Source organism: Herpailurus yagouaroundi, unplaced genomic scaffold (assembly GCF_014898765.1).
Source record: "Herpailurus yagouaroundi ecotype Mexico unplaced genomic scaffold, PumYag 140, whole genome shotgun sequence".
Classification (NCBI taxonomy): Eukaryota; Metazoa; Chordata; class Mammalia; order Carnivora; family Felidae; genus Herpailurus; species Herpailurus yagouaroundi.
In genome coordinates, this window is record NW_024412395.1 from 316,704 (window position 1) to 340,139 (window position 23,436).

Here is a 23,436-nt window from a genome sequence, read left to right on the forward strand (position 1 = left end):
AGCGAGAGAGGAAACCAGAGCCTTGGGTTTGGCAATGCAGAGGTCTTTAGGGGCCTCTGCCAGAGTGATTTCTGTGAGTGAGCAGACAGACAGCCAGGCCACGATGAGCAAAGTGATGGGAACTTTTCTGATTCTAGAATTATTGCAGATTGTATATTTCCCCAAATGCCCACTGCAACAAAAAGACATAAAACAAAGCATAACATTCCTTTAAATATATGCTGTTAAGCAAACCATTGCAGAGTTCACACAATAAAGGGAAATCCCTAGGGAAAAAAGGGGGAGGTCAAAAATAATAAAATATGGTGGTAAAAAGAAACCCAAACATACGAGTGGTCACAATAGATGCTCACTGGTTAAACTCTCTGGTTAAAAGTGACTGAAACATTGGGCTTCAAAACCCCAGCTCTATGTTGTTTATGAAAAATACACCTACGGGACATAAATTGAAATCTGAAATAAAAGAATGGGAAAGCATATATGAGGCAAATACCCAAAGGAAAGCTATTGTAGGTCTACTAACATTAGAGAAGATCACATTGAAAGTAAAAACCTTTATAAGGGATGAAGAAGGTTACTATGTAATAATAAAAAGAGCCACTCACTGGGAAGATGTACAATAATAAACTTTTTCATGCACCTACTAACATAGTGCTGAAATATGTAAATCAAAAGATGATAGAGTTAAAAAATAAATTGATAAATGTATCACTACAGTCAGTAATTTTAACGCACTTCTCTTAATAGCATATAAAAAACTGGTCATATTACTGAGGATTTAACAAGGATTTAACAATTCACAAACTTGAGCTAATGAGCACCTGTTAAACCCTGCATGAACCTGTTAGAGAATATACATTCTCTTCGAATATCCATGAAACATTTGTGAAATAAAGCCTTAATATGTATTAGGCCATAAAGCCACTTTCAACTAATTTCAAAGAATCAATATCATACAGACCACACTCTCTGATTATAATATAATTAAACAGAAATCAGAAACAAAAAGATAACTAAAACATACATCTAAATAAATCATGGGTCAAAGAGCAAATCATAAAGGCAGCTAGAAAAAAAAATACAGGAGGAAGTTCAAACATCTTACCCTAGTGTTTGAAGCTGCATATAGTTACAAAAACAAGACAATTAAGAGTGCCAAGGCTGTGACAAAAGAAAGAGAGCTTTTCTGCTTAAAAGCATTAAAATTTGACCACCACTCACCCCCCCCAAAAAACTTCAAAAAATATTTTTGCCTCTAGCTTTAACCCGCAGGCCATCCTTTAGGATAACCCTGGAATTATATGGATCGGTGTTGAGAAATTATTTGAGGATTACTTACGAATCAAGTCAGAAGAAAATATTCTTTCTTCATTAGATTTAGAACCTAATATTCAACCAAATCAAATGCTTTTTTTAAAAAACATACTCTCCATATTTCAGCATTTGTACACTTTAAGGAAAATTAAATCTGCTATTCCAGTGCTCTTCCAGAGACTATGCCAATCTTGTGATCTGGAAAAGTTATATTTTTTTCCCAAAGTCTTTTATTTTTGTTGAGACATAGTGAGATCTCTTGCCAAAATGTCCTGGAACTCCAAGAACGGCTTGGCCCTCAGCAACACCCAGCCAGGGAGTCTGGTTTCTTGGTAGCAGCCCATCCCCTCCTGGCCCTGTTCTGGGAGGATATGCTGGGCAGAGGTGGGGACAGGAATGAGACCTCTGGTATTTTAGGGTACTCATTGTGCAGGTCTTCAGTCATTTGGAACTTGGGACTTTGAGATTCTCTGGGCCACTATGTGGCCCACTATGAGTATGTCAGGTGATGCATGTGAGTATGCCACTGTAAGTCTGTAAGGTGATGTCAGGCTATGACAGTGCTGAACGAACGGCCCACATGCTCCACGGTCAGAAGGTCAGTCCCAGCTTAATGACACGGTTGGCCAGATGAGGGAATGGAGGTGTTCCCAACGCAGCATTTACTGAGCAAGAGAACGCTGCAGGCCTGTAGCTGGCCTTCTCTCTTCACTTGTTCCCAAAACAGGCCTCTGTGCTTGCCAAGGCATGTTCACATCCCCATCTTGCTTATCCTCCCTGGGCCATGGGAGGTGCCTGGCACCTGGCACGCCCCTGCTGGGGACCCTGGGATCCCTAGCTTCTTAACCCTTCTCTCCCCTGGACCACACAGCAACCACAGGGTCCTCCTTTCCAAATGGTTTGATTTTTAATGTTTCCTCTCCTATTTCCCACTCCTTCCTACTTTGCAACAAATTTGAAACTATAGTATCGTGTTATTCCTGATATTCTGAATCTATCTTGTGCCTTAAAAGCCTCACACAGCACATGCTTTGGTGTTCACCTGTTTTTCTCTTCTCAGTTTTGGAGAATTAAAAGCAATTTTACTTTGGGAAATCTCTTAAGACAAGTCCTGAGAAACCATGCTTAGGGAGGGCTGGTTGAGTGAATGGCTTCTGTACAAAACTTGTGTGGAGGCACCTTAGCTACAAGTGGAGCCAAGTGTCTGCCCCACTCCTGGTCCAGGGAGTCTGGGGAGTTTGGTAATTGAACGTTTGGTACAGCATTATCACCAAGTTCAAGGCACTATCTGTATAATACATGCTACAACCACAACCTACGGATGAAGCTCTAAAATACTATGCTGAAAGAAAGAAGCCAGACCCTGAAGAGTACATACGGCATATTCTGGTCATCTGAGAAACTCCAGAAAAGACAGATCTAGTCTGTGAAACAGAAAGTAGGTCACTGGGGCATGGGGGGAAGGGTGTGGGGAATGACTAGGAGGAGGGAGGGGGCTTTTTTGAGAAATAGAAATAGATTTTTATCATGGTGGTAGTTACATGGGTGTCTACATTTGTCAAAATGCATAAATCCATCCACTTTAAATGAATACATATAAATTTATAGCTCAAACAAGTTGATTAAGAAATGTATAATGACATGGGGGGCCTGGGTGGCTCAGTCAGTTGGGTGTCCGACTTCAGCTCAGGTCATGATCTCGTGGTCCATGAGTTCGAGCCCCGCGTCAGGCTCTGTGCTGACAGCTCAGAGCCTGGCGCCTGCTTCCAATTCTGTGTCTCCCTCTCTCCCTCTGGCCTTCCTCCGCCCATGCTCTGTCTCACTCTCTCTCTCTCAAAACTAAATAAACATTTAAAAAAAAGAAATTTATAACAACAAAAGGAAAATTTGCAAATATTTGCACAGTTCTCTTTTTTCCTTCCTGTTCTCAAAGCTGTTGGGCATTATAATGTCAAAAAAATATGTTTGAAATTCAATAATTCTTATATGTGTGTATATATATATATACACACATATATATATGTATATATATATATATTTTTTTTTTACTCCAGTAAACCTAACTCAGAAAATACTTCTAAATATAAGGCTCTTGACTTTAATCCAGCTGATTATGTAAGAACAAATAACACAAAGCAAACTTATTAATTTGTTATTTCCTGCTGAGAACATTAGACAGAGAGATGCTTTTAGCTGTGACTCACACGACGTATTTATACTTACTTAAACTGCACGTGTTTATTTGGCCTATTCTGACTTTTAATAGCGTTACATTAACTACGCGCCACATTTTCTCCCTGCCGTTTGGGTTTGGCTTCATCACTTGTTTTCTGTGCTAATAAAAGGTAGCTATTCGTATTCATATTTACCTATCTTTTCTGAGGGGCACATGGGGGACTAATGAGATGTTTCTGAACCTTCCTCCTTCTGACAAAGGCTGGTGCAGTGTAAACGTGTGCAAATATCCTGAGGCCTCATCTCTGACTCCTCTCCTCTTGCCCTTCCAGCCTCCAGAGCCAGGTGCACACCCACCCGGTGAAGACAAGATTGAAGATAAGCAGTTCCCCACTTCACCTGCAGAACCAGAGCAACAGGGATGGAGTCAAGAAACAGACCATGATGATTTTGAGACATTGTCCCACCAGAGCGAAAGTCAATCAGACACAAAAACCGACTCCTTTGAAAGTGCTTCCGACACAGAGTCCCTGCCTGGTGGCTTCACAGGGGGAACCTGCCTTCCTCTAAGTGGTACCTCTGTGGACAGAGAAGGACACTGGGGATGCCCTGACATCCTAGCAACCAGAGCTTCTCAGGAGCAGCATTCAACTAATGTCCCTGAGCTTGACTCAAAAGAGGAACTAGATTTGTCCCCTGGCTTCAAGGAAGAGTCTTATGAAACTGGGTTCCAAACCTTTGCTGCAGTTGCTGGAGAAGAGAAGACAGAACACTTCCAGGACAACAGTGTGGCCAGCCTGGAACAAGAGTCTTTTCTGGCAGGGTCTCCTCACCACACAGAGGGCTGCTCACAGGGCACCACAGGCAGCTACAGTCTCCAGCCAGCAAAGGCAACTGCACAAGTCCTCGGGGGGTTCTCTATTCCTTCTCTTCAGAAATCCAGGTCTGAGAGTTGTCTGGACATCCCAGTGGTCTGGCCCTTCCTTCTCTGGTGCTGTGAACTGGGCCAGAGCTGGCCACATATCCACAGCAGGGCCAGGGGACCAGGGCTACCTTTCAAAGGCCCTGAGCACAGCACAGGCCCTGTGGGAGCCAGAACAAAAAAGGGAAGTACTCTAGGCCCTGAAGAGTACACAGACTTGCTCTGCTTCCAGCCCTGCTCTGATGCCCCTTGCCAGCTTCCTTTAGGGACATCTTGCCTCCTACATGCCAAGCTTCACCACAGTGCCCCCGAAAATATTAATGACAAGGACAGAACATCCACAGAGCACTGCTGTCAGCACATGAGGACACTGACTAGGGCCCATTCCATAGCAGTGTTTCCCTTAAGATACCCTGAGAATCCTCCAGGGCAGAATTTTGTGAAATTTGGGACTCATTTGAAGGAAGGGACTGAAGCAGAACGAGACCCAAGAACACAAAACCCTCTCCACCCTGTCTTCACCCGACTGTCTCCTTTACTTCCTGCTTCCCAGAAGAGGGCCCCTTATTTGCAGGATCAGTATAAACCCAGTGCTCTTAGCTGGAAAAGGGCCTTTCAGGACACACCCTGTGAACATCTCTGGCTGGAAAACCAGTTGGGACAGGATTCTAGATCCTGTCCGGTCTCTTCATGCCTTACTGCGGACTCTGTGAGCTTTAGCACAGAGGAAGTGCCAGTGCCCACAGAGTGCAAGTCGGAACATAGCCCAGAAAACCTACAAGAGGAACCCCAAGGCACTGGCCCTGCACCAAACGATGCTGATGTGAGTGACAGACAAAAGCACCTTCAGGACATTTCTGTTGAGGCAGGAAACCAAACCAGTAATTACGGATCAAAGTACATTCTCAGTGAGAAAAGAAAGCCACCTGTTAAGGCCAAGTTCCCACATCGTTCCAGCAATAGCGGGACACAGGTGTGGAACAGAGACTGGATGGGTTGCTGCAAAGTGAGTGATTGTTCAGATACTCCAGAGACCACCCTGAAATCAAGTGCAACAGGCACCTCAAAGGAGCTGGAAGATGTGATGGTTCTAGACCCCCAAGGCACCAAAAGTGCCTTGCCGGAATTTTCAGAAACCAGAGCAGCCCCTCTGTCTCGTTGCAGTGGTGGGGATGAGTGTGACCAGGGGCTGGAGGGTGGTGCCCAGCCCTCTCCTGAGGGCCTGAAGCTAGAGTCCAAGGTGGAAACATCTAGGGGCAGGTGCACACTCATCATTGTAGCTGTTGAGCAGAAAGATCTGCAGGCCACCAGGAGGAAAACAGGTCCTCTTCCAGAAACACTGTCTGAACTTCTGGAGGAAAAACCAGGATCTCCCTGCGGTGCTGGGACGACCTCCTGGGAGTCTCCCAGGGCTGGGAAACCACAAACTTGCGGCAGTGAGTGTGAGCTGCCGGAGGCCAGCAGACTGGCAGACGACGATGGGACTCTTCAGCAGGGGGCCCACGACGCAGAGCTTGCGATAGTTCTGGTCCCCGAAGCTGCCTCGGAAGAGAGGCCCAGGGACAAAGACATTTGTTCCCAGGAGCTTGCCCAGGCCCGGCTGAGCAGGGGTGAGGCTGCCGAAGAGAAACCGCCTGGGGCAAGGTGGATCCCCGGTTTTGGGACACACAGGACACAGGCTGCTGGGCCTCCCGCTCTCGGGCCTGAAGATGCTCACGGGGCCCAGGGCCTTCACCCTGAGACGGGGAGCCGGGCCGGCGGGGCTGAGGCGGCGCAGACGGGTTCCGAAGCCCCAGCCTCTGCCTGCGCCCACGCGCCGCCGCCGCCCTCGCCGCCGCCGCCGCCGCAGGGCCAGCCCCTCCGCCCCTGCAAGGCCTTGCAGGAGCCCGGGAAGCGCCGGACCGTTCCCAGAGTGACCTCCCTCAGGAAAGGCAGGTCCGCCTCCCACAGCCCAGGAGTGGAGCCCGGCGCGCAGGGACCCGGGCGTCTGCAGCCCACTCGCCCCGCTCCACCCGGTGCCTCCGCCCCGACCGCGGGTTCTTCGGGCCTTGAGGAACTGCGTGCAGACGGTCGGGGCCCTGCGGCCTGTTGGCCGCACCAAGTGGGCGCGGGCGCAACTCTGAAGACCATTCTCCGGGGCGCAGGTGGGGAAGCTGTAGGGCTAAGGAAAGGGGACCATGTGGCAACACCAGAGGACCTGGGCAGCAGGACACCGTCCTCAGAAAGGGCTGATGCCAAGAGACTCAAAACTCCAGAGAAAAGGCTCAGGGCAAGGCTGGCCTTAGCTCATAAGACCTTTGCAAATTTTTTTGAGTCAAAGGTTTTAGAAAAAGAGAACACTGATGAATGTTGTCCAGGTGCCCTCAAGGGCCGGAAGGAGAAGAGCAGGCCGCGCCAGAGTTCCTGGCGTGCATTTCTGAAAAACAAAGATGTAGAAGCCCCCAAAAGGCCCGCCGTAGTGAGTCTGGTTCCAGGACCGGAAATCTTGAATCTCCTCAGACCCTCTCCCCCAGGGACCAATAGTCACTGTCAGGAGCAGGCAGAAGACAAGGAAAGCTGTGTGTTTGGAGATCACTGGCCACCCCCACATGCTCCCACACCTTTGTCATCCAGCAATTTGGTCTCTCCAGATAACAGGAGAAAAAGTGAACCAACCATCAAATGCACAAGCCCCCAGGAAAGTGGTAGGTACCTAACTTCAGGTATCTTTCCTGAGAAGTCCTGGCTGATGTCACCCACCAGCCCTTGTGCCCAGCAGACTGGGATCAGCCACACCCTTCCATCCAGCTCTGCCTGTTGCTTGGCATATGGGAGCCAAGGCATGCCCAGCAAACCCATGAGTCCCAAGCCCCAAAACCCCAGGCCTGGTGCTCATCGGGCAGATTTCCACTACCCTGGCAGGAGCAGTGCTGTCTCCATGGTTTCGCTTGGAAGCTACATGGATGTGGATAACAGCTCAGAGGCTTCTGAAAGGCCCAGGACCCCCAAGGCCCCAGCAAGCCTCCTACTTTCTCTGCAAACACTAGACCAGGATGACCAGAAGGAAGACAGCAGGAAAAGAGGCTGGCATCACCATGGCCTGAGCACAGCACCCTCACTCAGGGACCTTCCTGGGACTGAGGTGAGTTGCCTGTGATTCGCACCAACCTCTAAATGCAAGAAGCTACATGGTAAATGTTCCAAAGTGAAGTGAGAGGTGAAGCAAGAAAGCCAGTCTGCCTTCTGTGGGGAGGGCACCACTCACACTCCCAGATAGCCCAACCCTAATCAACACAGTGTGTGACCAATTTCTGGGAGTAAACTAAGTAAATAGTAATCTAACAAATAAGAACTGGCATTTCACTATAATTTTGTGTTTCTGGTTTTTTTTTTCCTTGATAAATCCAGCTGTTTAAATTCCTTTTTCTTCCAACTACCTATTGATAGTCTTTGCCCACCAGGTGTTCGATGCAGGCTTTTTTTGTGTCTGCCTTCATCCTTCCCCACTGTGAAATTTTTAAAAAAGAAATTTCCCTATGTTGTCTTCTAGTATTTTTAATATGTTTATTTTTAAAATTTAGCTATAATACAATTGAATATTTTTCAGTATAAAGAGATAGTTGGTGCTTCTGAATTTCCACAGGTGCTCAATAAATGTTAGTTCCCATCCCTCTTTGCCTTTCAAATCTTACCGGAGGAGAGGGAAGGCCTAGTGCGCTTGCATATCAGAACACGTAGGAAGACAAGAGAGTACACAGGAATGGGAAGGGGAGAAGACCTTTTGAAGTCTGCTCTCTGGATGAGTCCTGAGCAATCACGGAACTTGAAACTCAACGTGGATATATGAAGGCTCCCTCTTGTGGCTGCTTCTGGGAGAGCAGGCAGTGATGGAGTAATTAACAAGGAATTCAGTCCGCATTCCCGTTTCTGCCTTCCACAGTGAGTGCATTTAAGGAGCAAGATTTTTTATTCCAATACCATAAGACAACCATTCTTAATATTTGTTAAATTTTCTTCCAGCTTCTTTTCTATAAATAAGTTTTATATATTTAACATGGTTGTGATAATGCCATTTAGAGGCCTTAGCTTTTTATGATTTTGCATCCTACAGTTTGTTTACTGAAAGCTCTTTTAAGGGAGAAATTCAGAAGTCATACAGAAAGACACAATGCACAAATGTATACATAATATATTGTCATAAAGCAAAAGCAAAAGCATAACCTTCACCCACCAAGAAACACATTACCAGCCCCCAGCCCTTCCTGCTCAGCATGTCCTTCTCTCCGGCCCTAACCACTGCCAACTTTTATGGTGTTCACTTCCTTGCCTTTTGTTATAATTTTACTACTTAACTTTTTACACCCCTGAACAACATAGTTTATTTTTGCCTGTTTTTGAACTTTATGTAAATAAAACCTTATGAATTCCTTTAAACCTATCCATTCTATTGTCTGCTTTCTTTAGCTCTAATTACGTTAAGACTCATCCTTAACGCTGTGTATCTAATGTTCTTTCATTGTCATTGTTATACAGAATTACTTTGAATTAGCACATGACCCTGTGTTTGTTAGCTACTTCAGGGCTTTCTCCAGTTTGGCGTATCATGATTAGGGCTTCTTGGATTGTTCATGCTCAGGTGTGTACTGCACAGGCACATGCATTTCTGCCTGGTGCATTATGAGGAGTGGGATAGCTGGGTCATTGGGCGGTGCAGATCGTCAGCTTTATTAGATACTGTCAAATATTTTTCCAAAGTGATTATGCCAATTTATACTCCTTCCTTTAAGAGTTTCTTTTGCTCCATATTCTCATCAGCATTTGTTTGGTATTGTCAGTCTTGCTAATGTTAGCCATTCTGCTAGGTGGGTAGAAATATCTTGTTGTGGTCTTAACTTTGCATTTCCTTTATGTCTAAAGAGGCTGAGCATTGTTTATATGCTTTCTGACAATTTGGATATCCTGTTTGAGGACATGTCTGACCTAATCTCTTGCCCATTTGTCTTTGAGGTTGCCTTTTTCTTACTAATGGTGTATATTCTGGATATAAGCCCATTGTTGATTAAATGTGCCACAAATATAATTTCCCACTCCATGGCTTATCTTTTTCCTCAGTAATGGTATCTTTTGATGAATAGAAGTTCTTAATTTTAATCTTTTCAAGTATATCCATATTTTCTCTATCCCAAAGTCATGAATAGAATCCCCTAAATCACTTTTATGAAAAATTTCTTGGTCTTTTTTTTTTTGTATATGTCTGTGAGATGCCTAAAACGGGCTTTTGTGTTCTGTTGGTCGGCTTGTCCACCCTTGTGCCCATTCAGTGTCTCATCACCTTAGTAGCCGCATAGGAAGTGCTGCTGCCAGCTGATCAGATCCTCCCACCTGGTTCTTCTTCAGTATGATGAACACTTACTGAGTGCCAGCCACCTACCAAGCCATATTCTAGGTGCTGTGGATACAATGTGGAAAAATATATAAAGATCTCTGTCCTCAAAAGAGGGGCAGGCATGATGGGAGTAAATAAATAATTGAGCAAATAAGATTATTTCATATATTGAAGAGACTGTAAAAAAATGAAAATGTAATTAAGATATTCACAAGGTTAATGGGATGGAGAGTTAGGGGCTGTGAGGCTGGGCCTCCCTTACCTTGCAGGTTTGGAGTCTAACAGTTGAGCCAAGACTTGGGTCATGAGGAACCAGAAAAGGGGGCCTTTCAGGCCAAGCCCAACATTTCAGTGATGTGGAAGATTTCCCTTGCCTACACACTGCCATATAATTTAGCCCTCTATACTGTCACCTCACACCTGAGAAACCACAGTCTATATGATGGAAAACTGGAGGAGGCAGTCTTCGGGTGTGAAGGTGCCCTTTACTCATAGAGATTTCTTCCCCCCACCTTTTTTTTTTTCCTGAGACAGCTTTTCTTTTTTTAACTTTTTATTTAAATTTTAGTTAGTCGGGGAGCCTGGGTGGCTCAGTTGGTTAAGCATGTGACTTTGGCTCAGATCTTATAGCTCTAGAGTTCAAGCCCCATGTTGGGCTCAGTGCTGACAGCTCAGAGCCTGCAGCCTGCTTCGGATTCTGTCTCCCTCTCTCTCTACCCCTCCCCCATTCATGCACTGCCTCTCTCTCTCTCTCTCTCTCTCTCTCTCTCTCTCTCTCTCTCAAATATAAATTAATGTTAATTTTTTTTAATAAATTTTAGTTAACATACAGTGCAATATTGGTTTCAGGAGTAGAATTCAGTGATCATCACTTACATACAACACCCACCGCTCATCTTAAGTGCCCTCCTTAGTACACATCATCCATCTAGCCCATCCCCCACCCACCTCCTATGGGAAGGAAGAAAAAAAGGGGGAGAGAGGAAGATTTGTTCCCTTTTTAATTCAGGTTTAGCGGCAAGGAATGTATGATTCTAGGGAAAGCAAGCTCAGCATCTTATCTAAGGGGGCTTAGGAAGAAGACCAAGACCAAGAGGGAGCAAGATGAGAAAGAACTGTGGATGTGTGAGAAAAATGGGGAAAAGCTAGAAGTTTTGAACACCTGTGCGTGTATGATTCCCACTCTGTTACCTCCTGACCCTGAACCTTGCTGTAAGACCTCTGTTTTTGTATCTGCAAGGGTTGCATGAGGGGATCTCTTAGGCCTCTGCTAGATATTCATAAATATCAACTTTATGAATGGATGGTGGATAGTTTTCCTGACCTTCCCTCCATAGTCTTCTCTGATTTTGATAGCAAGGATCCAAGGTACTGCTTCTACTTAGATATTTTTAAATGGAGTCTGGGAGAGGGAACATTGTGAACATTTTCTAACCTTTCTGATGGGAATATAAAACAGTACAATTACTCTGGAAATAAAGGTTTGGCAATTTCTAATGAAACAAAACCTGGGTTTACCATACAACCCCACAATTTCCCCCTTGTACATTTATCTCAGGGAAACAAAACTTAGTTTACACATGAACCTACAAATAAATGTTCACAGCAGCTTTATAGCCCCCAAACTGGAAACAACCTATATGTTTTTCTGTAGGTAAATGGTTAGTTAACACATGGTTTGGTTTTTTTAATGTTTATTTATTTTTGAGAGAGAGAGAGAGAGAGAGAGAGAGAGAGAGAGAAGACAGAACATGAGTAGGGGAGGCAGAGAGAGAGGGAGACACAGAATCCAGAGCTGGCTCCAGGCTCTCAGCTGTCAGCACAGAGCCATGGTTAACAAACTGTGGTACATCCCTAAAATATGAACACATGTAGCAACTTTGACACATGTAACAACTTTGATGGATTTCAAGGGAATTATACTGAGTGAGAAGAAAAGCCAATAACAAAAGGTTATGGACTACAGGAGTCCATTTATACAACATTCTTACAATGAAAAATGTATAGAGATGAAGAACACATTAGTTGTTGCCAGAGGTTGGGGGGAGAGTGGTGGGTGAGATTATAAAAAGCAGCAAAAGGATCCTGAAGTGCTGACTCTGTTCCATATCTTGGCTGTGGTGGTAGGTGCCTGAACCTATGTAAGTGATAAAACTGCACAGAACTACATATACACACACATGCGCACACACATGCACCCCACACACAGAAATAACTGCAAGGAAAACTAGGTAATCTGAGTAAGATCTGTGGCTCGTGTCAATATCCTGGTTGAATATTGTAATATTCTATAAGATGTTACCATTATGAGAATCTGAGTACAAAGTACAGGGGATCTCTCTACTTCTTATGTCTGCATGTATCTACAATGATATCAAAATTAAAAGTTTAATTAGAGAAAAGCACATTTATGTCATTAGTTTAATGGCCGCATGCTATTCAACTGTATATACTCATTACAATTCTTAATCAATTCTCTGTTGATTTAGATATTTAGGTAGTTTACCACTTTTTAACCCATAAATAACGCTACATTGAACATCTTTGCAGATAAGTTACTCAGAATGTATTATTCTCTCTTTTTTATCCCATTTTTAAAAATTATCAAAATTATGCATGCACATGGTTATAAAATCACAAAGTACTTAGATAATGCTTCTCAAACATTAAAGTGCATGTAAATCACCAGGGCTCCATTGGGGCGCAGGTGCTGATTCAGGTGTTTGGATGAGCCCTGAGGTTTCCATTCTGACAAGTGTCCAGGTGCTGTGACAGCTGGTCCTCCCCCTCACTGGAGGTAGTGAAAGGTCAGAAGACTTCTTTGAAAATGACAGCCACCTGGCCCATCCTTCCCCTGCCCAGAGAAAACCAAGTTAGGTTTTAATGGTAATTTCAAACTGCCATGTTGATTTATTATTTTAAAATATTATCTGTTAACTTCCAGTTATGATAGTCATGAAGATTCTGCATCTTGCATTCCATCCCCCCTCCATTCTCATCTTCCTATACCTTCTTTCCCAACATACATTTAAGTCCATAACAAGTGATTATATCATTATGGATATGAAGATATTCTTCAATGTAAAGCGAAGCAGTGGACTACAGTGACATTTCTTATGTGTTTTTTTCTATAGTTAATAATTATTGCATTTTTCATATGTGTGGTTTTCTATAAATCTATCCTTAAATTTAACTATGAGATCACTTATAAACTATTTTCTAAATATTCCAACACATCAGCATTCTATCAAGTCTCTACTTTCTCCTCGAGACCTTCCTTCCAGAACTTTCTGACCTCCTGCCGTAAGTTGGACTAGTTGTTCCCAAGATACAGCTTTTTCCTCTGGTTTCCTGTTTCTTGGATCCTGAGGCTTCCTTTAGTCCTTTATTGTGTTCAAGAACATCCCTCATTAGCCTCCTAAGAATTTTAGGGTTCTCTCTTTTATCCCTAGTGTAATGAAATTTCTTAGCAATTGTTCTGGATGTGAGTTTCTTTTTATTCATTGTGGTAAACATTCAGTGTACCCTTTAAACCTGGAGACTCTTAACCTTCAGTACTGGGAAAATATATATAAGATTTATTTGATAATTTTGTTCTCTCCTTTTCACCCTGGGACTCCTGTTAGAGGTTGCAACTCCTTTACAAGGCTTTAATATTCTTAACATTTCTGTGAATGGTATCTCTACATCTTTGTTTTATTTTGGGGGGGTAGAGGAGAGATTTTCTCAGATATATTTCCAACCCTCCTATTGAATATTTTCATTGTCCTCTAAATTTTATTTTGTAATAAAAGTGACTTTTTTCTGGTTGTATGAATAATACATGCTCATTATAAAGAACCCCAACAATATATAAAAATAGAACATAAAAATTCTCTGTAATCCTCCCACTTTGTTGTAATCAGCCCAATATTTTGGTGACCATCATTTTATTCTTCAATTTATGCAAACACACTCAAAGTCACATACACAATTTGTTACAAAACAGGGTATCACTCTTGCTGTTGTGGTTTTTTTTGAGAGAGAGGGCGCAAGGGAGCAAGAGAGAGAGGGTGGGTGGGGGAAAGTGGGGCTTACCTGGGGTTCATGTTCACTTGAAGTGGGGCACAAGTTCACCAGAAGAGGTTCACGAGCTCACCAGAAGCAGGGCTTGAGCTCACCAGATATGGGGACTTGAACTCATGAACTGTGAGAGCATGACCTGAGCCAAAGTCAAATGCTTAATGACTGAGCCACCCAGGCACCCACACTCTTGCTGTTTTTAATCATAGAGATTTTACCACTGTCCTTCTAACCTCCTCAGCATCACCTCATTGTGGTCCCCCATTAGCCCATGCCTCCAACCTAGTGACTGACATTCTATATTTTCTCCATACTCTTTTTTTTAATGTTTATTTTATTTTTGAGAGAGAGAGAGTATGAGTGGACAAGGGGCAGAGAGAGAGAGGCGGGCAGAGGGTCCTGAAGTGGGCTGTGCACTGACAGCTTTGGTGCTGACAGCAGCGAGCCCGACGCAGGGCTTGAACTCACAAACCGGAAGATCCTGACCTGAGCTGAAGTCAGGCACTCAACCTACTGAGCCACCCAGGTGCCCTTATTTCTCCATACTCTTATAATCATATATAAATACATACTTGTACATGTGCATTCACACCTATATAAACACCCTTTCCTGTATCTTATCCTTAACAACATTCATGGAAATGTTCCCAAGTTACTTGTAATTATAAGTAATGGGGCTGCATAATATTCCATGCTGTAAGGGTCTCAAAATTTGCTCCTCATTTCACCCATAGATAGCTACACACTTTTCCAGTTTCATTTAGTAAACACCATTTTATATATATAACTGTATAGATTAGTACATTTTAGTGGATAGAGTCTTGAGTGGAATTGCCAAAGATTATAAGCATTTTTACACTTTAATTGATTCCAGATTGTCTTCCAAAAAGGCTACAATATTTCATATTTCCAGTAGCATTTTACACTGCCCCACATCTCCATCAGTAATGAATACTATAATCTTATAGTTTTTGTTTTGGTTTGGTATTGTTGCTATTGTTTTAAAACTTAATTTAATTGTTTTAATTTTTGTTAGCACATATTTACTTAACTAGATTTGCTTTTTCTTGTTCCCTCTTGCTCTTTTTTAAACTTTTTATTTTAAAACAATTATAGATTCACAGGAAGTTGAGAAATAATACAGAGATATCCAGGGTACCCTTCATCTAGTTCCCCAAATGTAACACTGTATGTAACTGTAGAATAATATCAAAGCCAGCAACTGACATTGGTAGGATGCTTGAGTGACTCTGTCATCTTATCACACGTGTGGTTTATGTGACTACCACCATGAGCAAGATAGAAACTGTACCATTACCCTGGTGCTACATTCCTCTACAGTCACATCCTTCCTCCCCTTCGCTGACTACTTGCAACCATGAATCTGATCTCCAGCTCTACGATTTTGCCATTTCAAAAATGTTACCTTTAGAGATTGGCCTCTTTCACTCAGCATAAATCCATTGATTTTTTTTTAAGCTGTTGTGTATATCCATAGTTCATACCTTTTTATTGCTGAATACTATTCCATGGTGTGGCTTTACCATATCTTCCTTAACCAATTACCTGTGGAAGGACATTTGTGCTGTTTCCAGTTTGGGGCTATTGCAAGTAAAGTTCCTATAAACATTCAAGAACAGGTTCTTGAGTGGACAAAAGTTTTCATTCCTCTGGGATAAATCCCCATCAGTGTGGTTGTTGAGTTGTATGGCAGGTATATTTTTAGTTTTTTAAGAAGCGCCAAATTCTTCCAGAGTGGCTATACCATTTTTACATTTCCACCATCAATGTATGAGAGATCCAATTTTCTGCATCCTCACCAACGTTTGAAATTTTAGATGTTTTTCATTTTATGTGTGCTAGTAAGCATGTGGTAATAGCTCATTGTGATTATGATTTACATTTCCCTAAGGGCTAGTGATGTTGAACATCTTTCATGTGCTTATTTGCTATCTTAGTCAGCTCAGGCTGCTGTTAAAAAAATACCACAAACTGGATAGCCTAAAATTTATTTATTTCTCACAGTTCTGGAGACTGGGAAATCCAGAATCAGGTACTGGCAGATTTGGTGTCTGGTGAGTGTCCACTTCATAGATGACCTTCTGCTCACTGTAATGTCACAGGCAAAAAGGAACAGGGTGCTTTCTGGGGCCTCTCTTACAAGGGCACTAATCCCATTCAAGAGGGTCTGCCCTCAAGGACTAATCACTTCCAAAGGCCCCACCTCCCTATACCATCACGCTGAGGGTTAGGATTTCAACATGTGAAGTTTGGGAGGACAGACGTTCAGTCTGTAGCACTTGCCATGTATATATCTTCTTCAGTGAAATGTCCCTTCATGTGTTCCTCATTCTCTAACCGAATTGTTACTTTTTACAGTGGAGTATTGAGAGTTCTTTTTTAAAAATGAGATAGACTTGACATAACATTGCATAAGTTTAACGTGTATAATGTGTTGATTTGATGGAATTATATATTGCAATATGGTTACCAGCCCTAGCTAACATCTCTATCCTGTCACATAATTTTCATTTCTTTTTGTGATGAGAAAATTTAAGATCTTGTCTCTCAGCAACTTTGAAGTTTATAATACAGTAACCACTGTGCTGTGCATTAGATCTCCAGGATTATTCATCTACCAGGTACAAGTTTGTACCCTGTAACAACATCACCCAATTCTCCTACTCTCCAGCCCCGGGTAACCACTGTTCTGCTGGTTACTGGAACATTAAAGTGATCCTTGGGAATGTTATTTTCCTTTAATTTTTCACATTTTGTGAAATTGTACATTGCTGTCTTCAAATTGACTTACTGCCTTCAGGACAGAAATACCTGCTATTAGCTCTGCTGGTGATTCTGAGGCTTTCTCAGACCTGGTATTAACCCGTTTCATCCTTCTTATCCCCTCTTCTGGTTTCTTAAGTTTATATGCCTTCTACATCCTGCAAAGCACCAGCCCGGGTGTGACAGTCTCCCTTTTGTTTTCCAGAAGGTGTTGCCAAAACTCAAGCTTGGGTTCTGTCCCTTGCCTACAGACTGAACTGGTTTTCTACATGTGCTCAGTAGCCACTTTTTCCACCCTTTTTATTTCAGCCTACCTATATCATTACCTCTGAAATGAGTTTTGTACAGTGCACATATACTTGGTTATATCATCTACTTTGCCCTTCTCCACTTGTAATTGGTCTTTTACCCATATACTATTGACCATTTATGTTTAAAATTTTTATTTTTTGTCTTCTGTTTATTGTTTCTATGTTCTTTTTCCCTCAGTCCTATGGGTTTCTTGAGTATTTTTGAGAATTCCATTTTTATGTATGTCTAGCATATTTTAATCTCTTTTTATAATTTTTTTTGGTGGTTGGCTAGGTGTTACATTGTATATATACAATTTTAAACATGACTGGTGTGCACATTTTGCAGTTCAAGTAAAGCATAGAAACCTTACCTACCTTTACCCTCTTCTGTTTATAATATAATTATCTTAAATATTTTCTCTAAATATACTGTGAATCACCTCAGGTAATGTTATAACTTTTGCTCCAGATATCAAAACATAATTTGGAAATCTCAAAACGAGAAGGAATGTCTGTTATATTTACCTATGCTTTTACTCTTTACATAGTTGTTTTTCTTTCCTGATGTTTGTTGCAAGATTCTAACTTTTACCATCTGTTTCAATGCTTTCTTTAGACATTTTTTAATTGAAATATAGTTGACATACAATATTAGTTTAAAGCGGACAACAGAGTGACTTGACAATTGTATACATTATGAAATTGTCACAACAACAAGTGCAGTTCCCATCTGTCACCATACAAAGTTATTACAACATTATTGATGTCCCCTACACTGTACTTTTTATCCCCAGGGTCTATTTATTTTGTAACTAGAAGTTTGTACCTCTTAACCCTCTTCACCTGTTTGCCCCATCCTCCCATACTCTCTTCTCTGGTAATCACCAGTTCTATGTATTTCTGAGTCTATTTTTAGTGTTTTGTTTGTTCATTTGTTTTTTTAACTCCACAAATACATAAATTATATCATGTGGCATTTGTCTTTGTCTAACTTTAACTTAGTTACTATAACACCCTCTAGGTCCATCCATGTTGTCATAAATGGCAAGATTTCATTCTTTTTTAAGGTTGGGTAATATTCTATCGTGTATATACACCACATCTTCTTTATCATTCACCTATGGATGATACTTGGGCTGCTTTTGTATCTTGGCTATTGTAAATAATACCACAGTAAACAGGGGTGCATATTTATTTTCAAATTAGTGTTTTCATTTTCTTCAGTTAAATACTCAGAAGTGAAATTACTGAATCATATGCCATTTCTATTTTTAATTTTTTGAGGAAAAAAATTTCCATGTGACTGCACTAATTTATGTTTCCACTAACACTGTACAAGGGTTCCCTTTACTCCACATCTTTTTTTAAGAAAATTTTTTTACTTTTTAAAAATTTTTTATTTATTTCTTTTTCATCTCTCTGAACATGAGCTTTATTTTTTTTTTTTAATTTACATCCAAGTTAGTTAGCATATAGTGCAACAAAGATTTCAGGAGTAGGTTCCAGTGATTCATCCCCTATGTATAACTCCGGTGATCATCCCAATAAGTGTCTTCTTTCATGCCTTTTTCCTATTTAGCCCATTCTCCCTCCGATAGCCCCTCCAACAACCCTCTGTTTGTTCTCTATATTTAAGAGTCCCTTATGTTTTGTCCCCCTCCCTGTTTTTATATTATTTTTGCTTCCCTTCCCTTATGTTCATCTGTTTTGTATCTTAAATTCCTCATAGGAGTGAAGTCACATGATTTTGTCTTTCTCTAATTTCACTTAGCATAATGCCCTCTAGTTCCATTCTTGTAGTTGCAAATGGCAAGATTTCATTCTTTTTGATTGCCAAGTTACTATATGTGGGGGGGGGGGTGAGGGAGGGGGTTGTATACCACATCTTCTTTAGACAGTTGGGCTCTTTCCATACTATGGTTATTATTGATAGTGCTGCTATAAACATTGGGTTGCATGTGCCCCTTCAAAACAGCACACCTACATCCCTTGGATAATACCTACTAGTGCAATTACTGGGTCATAGGGTAGTTCTATTTTTAACTTTTTGAGGAACCTCCATACTGTTTTCCAGAGTGACTGCACCAGTTTGCATTCCCACCAGCAGTGCAAAAGAGATCCTCTTTCTTTACATCCTCTCCAACATCCGTTGTTGCCTGAGTTATTAAATTTAGCCATTCTGACTGGTGTGAGGTGGTATCTCATTGTGGTTTAAATTCGTATTTCTCTGATGATGAGTGATGTTGAGCATTTTCTTCATATGTCTGTTAGCCATCTGGATATCTTCTTTGGAGAAGTGTCTAATCATGTCTTTTGCCCATTTCTTCACTGGATTATTTGTTTTTTGGGTGTTGAGTTTGGTAAATTCTTTATAGATTTTGGATACTAGTCCTTTATCTGATATGTCATTTGCAAATATCTTCTCCCATTCTGTCAGTTTCCTTTTAGTTATGCTGATTATTTCCTTCGCTGTGCAGAAGCTATTTATTTTGATGAGATCCCAATAGTTCATTTTGCTTTTGTTTTCCTTGGCTCCAGAGATGTGTTGAGTAAGAAGTTGGTTCTCTGTCCCAAAAATAAATAAAAACATTGAAAAAAAAAATTAAAAAAAAAAAAAAGAAGTTGCTGTGGCCAAGATCAAAGAGGTTTTGCCTGCTTTCTCCTAGAGGATTTTGATGGCTTCCTGTCTTACATTTAGGTCTTTGATCCATTTTGAGTTTATTTTTGTGTATGGTATAAGAAAGTGATCCAGGTTCATTTTTCTGCATGTCACTGTTCAGTTTCCCAGCACCATTTGCTGAAGAGACTGTCTTTATTTCATTGGATATTCTTTCCTGTTTTGTCAGAGATGAGTTGGCCATACATTTGTGGGTCCATTTCTGAGTTCTCTATTCTGTTCCATTGATCTGAGTGTCTGTGCTTGTGCCAGTACCATACTGTCTTGATGATTACAGCTTTGTAATACATCTTGAAGTCCGGGAGTGTGATGCCTCCAGGTTCGGTTTTCTTTTTCAAGATTGCTTTGGCATTTGGAGTCTTTTCTGGTTCCATACAAATTTTAGGATTGTTCTAGCTCTGTGAAGAATGCTGGTGTTATTTTGATAGGGATTGCACTGAATATGTAGATTTCTTTGGATAGTATCAACAGTTTAACAATAATTGTTCTTCCTATCCAGGACCATGGAATCTTTTTCCATTTATTTGTGTCTTCTTCAATTTCTTTCATAAGCTTTGTATAGTTTTCAGTGTATAGATTTTTCACTTCTTTTGTTAGGTTTATTCCTAGGTATTTTATGGGTTTTGGTGCAATAGTAAATGGGATCGGTTCCTTGATTTCTCTGTTTCTTCATTATTGGTGTATAGGAATGCAACCGATTTCTGTGCATTGATTTTATATCCTGTGACTTTGCTGAATTCATGAATCAGTTCTAGCACTTTTTGGTAGAATCTTTTGCATTTTCCATATAGAGTATCATGTCATCTGTGAAGAGTAAAAGTTTGACCTCCTTCTGGCCGACTTGATGCCTTTTACTCCTTTGTGTTGTCTGACTGCTGAGACTAAGTCTTCCAATGCTATGTTGAATAACAGTGGCGAGAGTGGACATCCCTGTCTTGTTCCTGGCCTTAGGGGGAAAGCTCACCCATTGAGGATGATATTAGCAGAAAGTCTTTCATTTATGGCTTTTATGATCTTGACTTATGATCCTTCTATCCCTACTTTCTTGACCCTTGAAGAAAGGATGCTGTGTTTTGTCAAATGCTTTCTCTGCATCTGTTGAGAGGATCATGTTTTTGTCCTTTCTTTTATTGATGTGATGTATCACATTGATTGTTTTGTGGATATTGAACCAGCCCTACATACTAGATATAAATCCTGCTTGGTCATGGTGAATAATTCTTTTACTGTATTGTTGGATCCAGTTGGCTAGTATCTTGTTGAGGATTTTTGCATCCATGTTGATAAGGGAAATTGGTCTGTAGTTCTCCTTTTTAGGGGGTCTTTGTCTGGTTTAGGAATCAAGGTAATGCTGGCTTCATAGAATGAGTTTGGAAATTTTTCTTCCATTTCAATTTTTTGGAACAGCTTCAAAAGTATAGGTGTTAACTCTTCTTTAAATGTTTGGTAGAACTCCCCTGGAAAGCCATCCAGCCCTGGACTCTTGTTTTATGGGAGATTTTTGATTACTAACTTGATTTCTTTACTGGTTATGGGTCCATTCAGTTTTTCTATTTCTTCTTATTTCAGCTTTGGTAGTTTATATGTTTCTAGAAATTATCCATTTCTTCCATATTGTGTATTTTATTGGTGTATAATTGCTCATAATATTCTTTTATTATTTGTATTTCTGCTGTGTTGGTTGTGATCTCTCCTCTTCCATTCTTGATTTTATTTATTTATTTGGGTCCTTTCCTTTTTTTTTTTTTTTTTTTTTTTTTGATCAAACTGGCTACTGGGTTATCAATTTTCTTAATTCTTTCAAAGAACCAGCTTCTGGTTTCATTGATCAGTTCTACTGTTTTTGTTTGTTTGTTTGTTTGTTTGTTTGTTTTTTTGGTTTTGATAGCATTGATTTCTGCTCTAAAATTTATTATTTCCTGTCTTATGCTGGTTTGGGGTTTTATTTGCTGTTATTTTTTTAGCTCTTTAAGGTGTAAGGTTAGGTTGTCTATCTGAAACCTTTCTTTCTTCTTTAGGAACGCCTGGATTGCTATATACTTCCCTCTTATGACTGCCTTTGCTGCACCCCAGAGGTATTGGGTTGTGGTGTTATCATTTTCATTGGCTTCCAAGTACTTTTTAATTTCCTCTTTAACTTCTTGGTTAGCCCATTCATTCCTTAGTAGGATGTTCTTTAGACTCCAAGTATTTGTTATCTTTCCAAATTTTTCCTTGTGGTTGATTTCGAGTTTCATAGCATTGTGGTCTGAAAATATACACAGTATGATCTCAATCTTTTTACACTTGTTGAAGGCTGATTATGTCCCAGTATGTGATCTATTTTGGAGAATGTTCCATGGGCACTCGAGAAGAATGTGTATTCTGCTGCTTTAGGATGAAATGTTCTGTATATATTTGTTAAGTCCATCCAGTCCAGTGTGTCATTCAAAGCCATTGTTTCCTTGTTGATTTTCTGTTTCAATGATCTGTCCATTGCTGTGAGTGGGGTGTTGAAGTCCCCTACTATTATGATATTATTATCAATGAGTTTCTTTATGTTTGTAAATAACTGATTTATATATTTGGGTTCCCCACATTTAGAGCATAAATGTTTACAATTGTTAGATATTCTTGGTGGATAGACCCCTTAATTTTGATATAATGCCCTTCCTCATCTCTTGTTTCAGTCTTTATTTTAAAATCTAGATTTTCTGATGTAAGTATGGGTATTCTGGCTTTCTTTTGGTGACCATTAGCATGATAGATGGTTCACCATCCCATTACTTTGAATCTGAAGGTGTCTTTAGGTCTAAAATGGGTCACTTGTAAACAGCATATAGATGGATTTTGTTTTCTTATCCATTCTGTTACCCTATGTCTTTTGATTGGAGCATTTAGTCCACTGACATTTAGAGTGAGTACTGAAAAATATGAATTTATTGCCATTATGTTGCCTGTAGAGTTGGAGTTTCTGGTAGTGTTCTCTGGTCCCTTCTAGTCTTTGTTGCTTTTGGTCTTTGGGTTTGTTTGTTTGTTTGTTTGTTTGTTTTTTCATCTTTTTTCCCATCAGAGAGTCCCCCTTAAAATTTCTTGGAGCGCTGAGTTAGTGGTCACAGATCATTTAGTTTTTGTTTTTCTGGGAAACTGTTTGTCTCCTTCTAGTTTGAATGACAGCCTTGTTGAATAAAGAATTCTTGGCTGCATATATTTCCGATTCAGCACATTGAATATATCCTGCCACTCCTTTCTGGCCTGCCAGGTTTCTGTGGATAGGTCTGCTGCGAACTTGATCTGCCTTCCCTTGTAGGTTAAGGTCATTTTTTTTTTCCCTTGCAGCTTTCATGATTCTTTCCTTGCCTGAGTATTTTATGAATTTGACTATGATATGCCTTGTTGATGGTCAGTTTTTGTTGACTCTAAAGGGAGTTCTCTGGGCTTCCTGGATTTTGATGTCTTTGTCTTTCCCCAGGTTAAGAAAGTTTTCCACTATGATTTGCTCACATAACCCTTCTATCCCTTTTTCTCTCTCTTCATCTTCTGGGACCCCTATGATTTTGATGTTATTCATTTTTAATGAGTCTCTAATTCTTATATTCTTATTCTTGTATTGTGTTCTCTAATTCTTATATTGTGCTCTTTTGCCTTAGTCTCCCTTTTTTTCTGCCTCATTATTCTCCCTAAGTTTGTCCTCTATATCACTGATTCACTGCTCTGCTTCATCCATACTTTCATCCTTGCTACTGTGGCATACATTCGAGATTGCAGCTTAGTTATAGCATTTTTTTTATTTCATCCTGACTAGCTTTTACCTCTTTTATCCCTGCAGAAAGGGATTCCAATCTATTTTCAACCCCAGCTAGTA

At 40.8% G+C, this 23,436-nt stretch overlaps 1 protein-coding gene across 4 annotated transcripts in view; it reads left to right on the top strand.

Moving 5' to 3' along the window:
* ARHGEF4 (Rho guanine nucleotide exchange factor 4) overlaps positions 1–23,436 on the top strand; it is a 266,455-nt gene that overhangs the window by 85,680 nt on the left and 157,339 nt on the right. For all 4 annotated transcript variants that reach the window (XM_040474689.1, XM_040474691.1, XM_040474690.1 and 1 more), the window contains exon 2: positions 3,822–7,532. In XM_040474689.1, coding sequence (XP_040330623.1) covers positions 3,822–7,532 — 3,711 coding nt within the window. The remainder of the gene's footprint in view (positions 1–3,821; positions 7,533–23,436) is intronic.